Here is a 7,500-nt window from a genome sequence, read left to right as displayed (position 1 = left end):
TTATTTAAAAAAAATATTAATAATAAAAAAATAAAAAAAGTTACAATAAAAGGAAACCATAGATGCCTTTTTCATTTTAGGACAGGGGTCTGTCAAACAAACATTGTATATAGAAAATATACTTTTAATAGCATCTAAAGCATTGAAACTTCTCTGCTTAAAAGCTCAATTTTATTTTGAGACAATATAAGGAGTAAAGGTTAAATACAGACAGACTAAGAGCATCCTGCTCCATTATTTGACGAATAATAAAAATAAAAGCATAAATTAGGCCTATAAAATATAAATAAAAATATATATTTCTGGCTCTCAAGTAATTTAAAGTACCACCATCACAATATTAATAACATAATTAAAAGCAATTATATTACAATTAAGAGAAAATTAAATCTCCAAAAATAATCTGAGTAAAATAAAACGAAGCAGTAAATAAACCAAACTCCACCAACATTATGAAAATAACTCTAGACTGAATTAAAAAGCCCTAAATGTTAATATAAGTGATCTCAAGCTGTCCTTCATTTACGTCAGTTTGCGCGTCTTTACTGAGACCGTGGTCATGACGGAGAATATTCACGACAGAAAAGCTTCAAAGAAACACCCAGTCAAGTATTTGCTCGTTAAACCCGACTTTAAACTTTATCCACACAAAAGTCTCTCTCATCAGGTGAGTCTCACATTTCAATGCCAACTTGAAGATTAATCATCAACAGACTCCGCATTCCTCAAACTTTTCCTCAGGAAACGCTTTTCCTCAAACCGCAGCAAACAACGCGTTTAAAGCAGCTAAAAACACCAAAAGAAATGAAAGTTTCGACAAGTCATCCGCCGGGAGAGGCTTCAACTTCACCAAATGAAGTTTATGTTTACTAAAAGAGTTTATTTCTCTTACCTCCTCCTCTAATGAAACACTGGTGTTCGTCTCTGAATCTGACTTCAGACTCATTGTGTAACTTTAACGCTTCTTTGTGCCAGAAAAAAAAAAAATAAAAATAAATCAAGTTTCCCTGTCGGTGATTTGTTTGTCCCTGGTGTGCGTTAAAGTTGCAGAAGAGAATCTCGTGTCGTTTTGTGCCCAGTGAAGCCGTGAGTTAAAGCCACAATCCGAAAGTAAAGGTGAGAGGTGCTCTGTGAGGGTGACAGAAGGGAAAGGAGGTGATTTTTGGAGTTTTTTCCCCCCTCGGCTCACATCAAGCTCGTTTGAGTTGAAGTGGAAAGAAAGGAGGAAAGAGGAACCGTGGGTAGATTTAAAGCTGAAGTTGTGCGTCTGCTCTTCTGTCCTATTAGCGGATCAATCATGTTAAATGCGCGTACCCGAGCTTCAGATGGGACTCAGCTGCGCGAGGCCCGGCCCACCAACATCATCAGCATATCTGACCCCTCCTTCACATGCCTCTATATCCCATCCTGCCTATATAATCTATTTACAATGTTTATTTTTAAAGCGCTTGTGAAATCAAAATTAGCTTATTTTGCTAGCGCATTGTTCTTTAGGTGAATCATTAATCAGTGCAGGTTAATCCACTTGAAAGAAATTGTTTGCTTTTTGTAGTCTTCAATCAAAGTCTGAGCATTTTCCTTAGCGTTTGGAGTGGTGCGGCGAAAGCTGCGGTCACATTGGGCTTTTCCTCCCATAGACTTCCATTCATACGCACGCGAATGCGTCAGACCGGAAACACGGGGTCATGCGTCAAGTTTCGCATGTTGCTGCGGTGCAAAGTTCAAGCTTGGTGAACTCTGACCTGCGAAATCGCATCACTTGACTGCGTGAGACCAATCGAGGATTAAAACACAACCTCTCTGGACAGAAATTTAAAACATGGAGCAATCGCTCACTTTTTTAAATGTCTAATCATCTTATTTAATCCCGCCCCTTTTCGCAGCGCCGCACGACAGAATTTCGCACACACAAACCCCAGTGTGACCATAGCTTTACGCAGGGCGGGTTGCGTGACAAGCGTGATTAACCACCACCCCCCACTGACCGTGATTTTTGACAGGGGCCCCGCCAGTAGTCTGTGCAGGGGGGCCCCGCATTTCATATTGACAGCTGTAAGCTGCGGTCACACTGCACTTTTGTCCCCATTGACAGACCGGAAACACAAGCTCTTGCGACAAGTTTCGCAGTTCGCTGCTTTTGAAAGTTTGAAGCTACGGTCACGCTGGGCTTTGTGTGTGTGAAATTCTGTCATGTGGTGCTGCGAAAAGGGGCAGGATTAAACAAAATGATTAGCCTTTAAAAAAAGCGAGCGATGGCTCCATGTTTTAAATTTCTGTCCAGAGAGGTCCTGTTTTGATCCTCGATTGGTCTCACGCAGTCAAGTGATGCGATTTCGCAGGTCAGAGTTCACCAAGCTTGAACTTTGCACCGCAGCAACATGCGAAACTTGACGCGTGACGTTGCGTTTCCGGTCTGACGCATTCGCTTGCGTAGGAATGGAAGTCTATGGGAAGAAAAGTCAAGTGTGACCGCAGCTTAAGCTTGGTGAACTCTGACCTGCGAAATCAGATCACATGACTGCGTGAGACCAATCGAAGATCAAAACAAGACCTCTCTGGCCAGAAATTTAAGACATAGACCAATCGCTCACTGTTTTTAATGTCTAATCATCTTGTTTAATCCCGCCCCTTTTCGCAGTGCTTTACAGCAGAATTTCGAACGCACAAGCTCTAGTGTGACCCCCCCCCCCCCCCCCAATTTTTCGTTTTAATTGGCAGGACATTATTACAGTGAAGTAAATATCTCAGCAATTTAGGTTTCACGCTGACTTTAAAGGCCATGTAAAATCAAAATTTAAACTTTTATTTTGCTAGCGCACATTAGCTATGTTTCCATCCACCTATTTTTATGAGTATTTTGCATATGCACATAAAAAATGGTTGATGGAAACGCCATGATGCGCATATATTTTGAAAATGCGCATAAAAAACGTATGCGCATAACTGAGTCTGATAAACTTTTTATTCGATAAGAAAAGATGCGCATAAACTACGATGGAAACACTTTTACCACACAAATTTCAGTATGCGCATTAAAAAAGGTCATGTGATTTTGTTATAAGAGATCATGTGATGATGAAAATGTGCTTAAAAGGGCAAACCAGCAGGCTGAGCACATTGTAAAACATCTTAAATATTGTTTTGGTCAATCTAAAACGCCTTACTGTTTAAGTATTAGTGTTATTATATTATTAATGACCTCCAGTATCAAGAGTGTCTGTGCTCCGCGTCTGACACCTTCAAACACCACTGCATATTCACTGCGTGTCAGGATTGCCTTCTGAGGCGCAAGTCATTTATGAGATGAAGAAAAGATTGACGCAGCTTCTCCTACCGCAGTAAATTCCGTTTTTACTGTTGATATTTGACGCCAGTTAATCAGGAAGTGACGATTTTGTTCGCTTTGACTCGTTGGATGGAAATGCTGCTTTATTCGCACGTCTTTAATGCGATAATCCAGTTTTTGCGCATAAAGTTCATTCGCATTTTTGGATGCAAACATAGCTAGTGTTATTCCTTAGATGAAAAATTAATCCAGGTAAATAAATCTACTGAAAATAAAAAGTTGGGTTTGGTAATCTTCAATCAGACTCGGAGCATTTGCTTCCACGTTCTCTGCTGGCGTCAGCTTGATGCTTCAGCATCAGTATTCATTACCACACCCCTCTTACTATTAGTTTGCTAAGAGGAAATGATGTGCAAAAAGAAAGCCCCGCCCCAACTCAACATACTGTACATACTGAAATAAAAAGTCTCAGCAATTTCTGCTTCATGCAGACTTTAACATAAAAACATTTTAAAAATTAACATTAAAAAATGGCACGTAATTTTTAAATACGCAAAGCTCCCAATATCTTCAGCTTCCTGTTATTTCGAAGGTGTAAAATGTTGAGTAAGAATGCAAAATGTTTTTTGTTGTCATTTTATTTTTCATTTATTATTAATTTAAACCCATTCAGATGCTCCGCCAGTAGTGGACTCTTGTGTAACGTAATCAATTATGTACATCCTTTGGAATAAGACGGAGGGAAGTTAGCGAGTGATGGGCATACATTTTGGACTGGATTTATAATATAAAATATTCATTTATGTGGGCAGCACGGTGGCGCAGTGGGTAGCACAATCACCTCACAGCAAGGAGGTCTGTGGTTCAAGCCTCAGCTGGGTCAGTTGGCATTTCTGTGTGGAGTTTGCATGTTCTCCCTGTGTTCGTGTGGGTTTCCACTACAAGTCCTAATGTACATGTGGTATAGATGAATTGGGAAGGCTAAATTGTCCATAGTGTATATGTGTGAATGAGTGTGTGTGGATGTTTCCCAGTGATGGGTTGCAGCTGGAAGGGCATCCGCTGCCCAAAACATATGATGGATAAGTTGGCGGTTCATTCCGCTGATTAATAAAGGGACTAAGCTGAAAAGAAAATGAATAAATGAATTCATTCATGTTTAAATATTAAGTGCTTTTTAAGGTTCTGGTTTTAATAACCCTGGTAAAAAAAAAAAATCTGTATCTAAAATAAATACATATAAATACAGTAGTAAATACATATAAAACATTTGGAAATTTTATATTTTGTTCAAACAAATTTCCCAGTGACAGTAAAACATGTGCTGGTTAAGTTGGCGGTTCATTCCGCTGTGGCGATCCCGGATTAATAAAGGGACTAAGCCGAAAAGAAAATGAATGAATTAATGAATGTTCAAACAAAACACTACAGCATAAATATATGAATTGTTTACTGATTTAAGTGTAATATGTGAAAAATAAAAATGTTAATAATTTGAATATTTATTTTAGTTATGTACAGATGGCTACAGCTATTTAATATATTGCATTTTATTTTATTTTATTTTATTTTATGCAAATAAATTGTATCAGTCCCTCTCTACCATTGCATCTGATCTGACCTTGCCCTTGTTTCTTCCTGCAGTTAATTTAATTGTTGTTCATTTAACCCTGCGTAACCTAACTCTGCCTTTACTCTGATGTTATATCTTTACATAAACACAGCGTATCTAAACCTTCCTATTCAGCTCATTTAACTCTTTATGTCTAACTAGACCCATTGCTGAAATCCATGAGGCCCCAGACAGCATTTAATGGGTGGACCCTCTTTCCCTCAGGCCTCATGGGGTGGATGACAGACCCCACAGAACGTTAGTGAAGCCCACATCACTGGATGTACCCGTAGGTAGCCTCCCTTTCTCTTTCTTACACTCTGATACAGTATATATCCTAATTGCAATGCCTTTTAATCTAGGCGATATGAAAGTTTTTGAAGATTAGTTTGAACCCTTATTGGTCTATATATGTGAGTGAGTGAGTGAGTGTGTGTTTGTGACTGAAGTTTTGTATATGTGGTCTTGTTTTTGTATCCTGGTGGGGACTTAAAGGTGCTGTATGTAAGTTTTGATATTTGAGAAACATGCTAAGTGAACATTCTTGTTTATCTGAAAAACTATGTTGAAGTCAGATATATTGCTTTGAAAATGTGCATTACATGCTGGAACGGCTGTCTTTGTTTGGTTCTTTTAATGCCAGTTTAGCCAATTATATTTCAGCACCCCGGGTTGCCTTGGTGGAAAACCGCCCATTTCATTCATTCACTCAGGAAGTCACTCAAAGAGTGCGTCCGCGACCGAAATGCGACCTCTGGTGGACTGTAGCAGCCTCCGAAATGAGATGCAGATTCAGGCCCCGTTTACACTGCCAGTTAAATGCGACCCAATTCCGATTTTTTTTCTCATTTGTGACACAGATCGGATCTGTTCTATGTCCGTGTAAACTCGAAAAAAACACATGCATTAGGATATTCAGAGATCAGTTTTAGACCTCCTTCATATGTCAAAATAAATCAGATATAAATTGATATGTGACACTGTGACTATCGTGTAAACAGGCAGATCAGATTTATTGAGGCATCCCGTTTTGTACGTCATAAACTTGCGACAATGTGGTACTTCTCCGCGGTTTAATGACGTTGAAGGAAGTTCATGTGTGGAGACATGGCGCGGTAAACAACAACAACAGAGGAAACACGGAGGAGGAAAGTGGTCAGTCCTACAATTTGCTCCCACCAGACCTGAGATCTCTCTCGTACCCACAAATTCCTCTGAATGGTGGAGGACACCATATATATACCATAGGCGCAATTTTCGATGACGGCCCTTTCCCTCCTCCTCTGCCTCTGCCTCAAAATCATATTAACGTTGGGTGAACTTCACATATTTCGCAGAGCTAAAAGCAAGATAATTCTTCCATGGTGGCTAGTGTGGCGCAGATGCTAGTTCCCGCTTTTACGCATGCGCATCCTTTTAATATGGAAAATATTCCTTCTATCGTGTGTCGCTGCTTTTATTTAGAACTCGATTTAAATCAGCCTTTGGGCTCGATAGTCAGGCACCAGTGTTGGGCAAGCTATTTGAAAAATGTAGTGAGCTAAGCTATTAGCTACACTACTTAAAATGTAGCTTAACTACACTAAAAGCTACACCCTGGGAAATGTAGCAAGCTAAGCTGAAAGCTACTTTGCAAAAGTAGTTTAGCTACATTTAAGCTATTTTTGCAATTTTCATTTATTAAATCGAAGCAACTTAAATTATCATTCATATCTTAGTGAACACTAAAACTGTCAATGAATCATATGAGGCAGAACTGTTCAGTTCAGTTATTTACTGTAAATAATATTGTACCAAACAGAAACAAATTATAGTATATCAGAGCAAAAACAAAAATCCAATAAAACCAAGTGTTACGCATTTAAAATACTATAGTAATGTATAGTAAAGGGAAATATTAACGAATAAGCATTAAATTACACTAACTTTCATATTGTAGTATCATTAGTAACTATCATGAAATAATAATAATTACCACAGTATACTTCAGCCTTTACTACAGTAAACTATATATATATATATATATATATATATATATATATATATATATATATATATACACTCCTCTCCCTCAGTCATCTTTCCATCAAGCAAGCCCAATGATCGATTTGCGACATCACCGACCAGAGCGAGAGGTGGCAAAAAGTTTGTTGTCAACCATCGTAAAACAGGAAGAAGAAGAAATCATCATTCTCGCCATCATATGGATTTACCGTCATTAGCTAGACACCGGCCTCACAGCTCTGTGAATGTTGGTACTGTCACTTATTGATCTGCGATCGGTAAATGTAGCTTGTGTGGACGCTACTGCGCTACTTGACTAAAATAATAGCTTCGCTACTGAAAAGCTATTGGATTTATAAAGTAGCGACGCTACCGCCACGCTACTGAGAAATGTTGTTAAACTAGTAACCGACGCTACTGCCCAACACTGTCAGGCACACTCCTGTTAATGTCGTCAATCTGGCAACATGTGCTTGCGTGTGTTTTGAACCAGGCATGCAATGCCTAGTTCAACCACTGGGTGTCAAACTTACACACAGCACCTTTAAACCTGAATGCACACAGACTCCTGGGGACTTGTCTCACCATTAAATACGTA

The 7,500-nt window shown here is 39.0% G+C and overlaps 1 protein-coding gene across 2 annotated transcripts in view; it reads right to left on the bottom strand.

Moving 5' to 3' along the window:
- Positions 1 to 1,308, bottom strand: part of rbpms2a (RNA binding protein, mRNA processing factor 2a) — a 16,924-nt gene extending 15,616 nt beyond the window's left edge. For both annotated transcript variants that reach the window (XM_056452111.1, XM_056452112.1), the window contains exon 1: positions 893 to 1,308. In XM_056452111.1, coding sequence (XP_056308086.1) covers positions 893 to 946 — 54 coding nt within the window. In that variant the 5' untranslated portion in view covers positions 947 to 1,308. The remainder of the gene's footprint in view (positions 1 to 892) is intronic.
- Positions 1,309 to 7,500: the final 6,192 nt, after the last annotated feature.

Source organism: Danio aesculapii, chromosome 25, assembly GCF_903798145.1.
Source record: "Danio aesculapii chromosome 25, fDanAes4.1, whole genome shotgun sequence".
NCBI classification, from domain to species: Eukaryota; Metazoa; Chordata; class Actinopteri; order Cypriniformes; family Danionidae; genus Danio; species Danio aesculapii.
The sequence above is the reverse complement of the archived record's forward strand: the minus strand, read 5'-3'. Positions and strand labels throughout refer to the sequence as shown.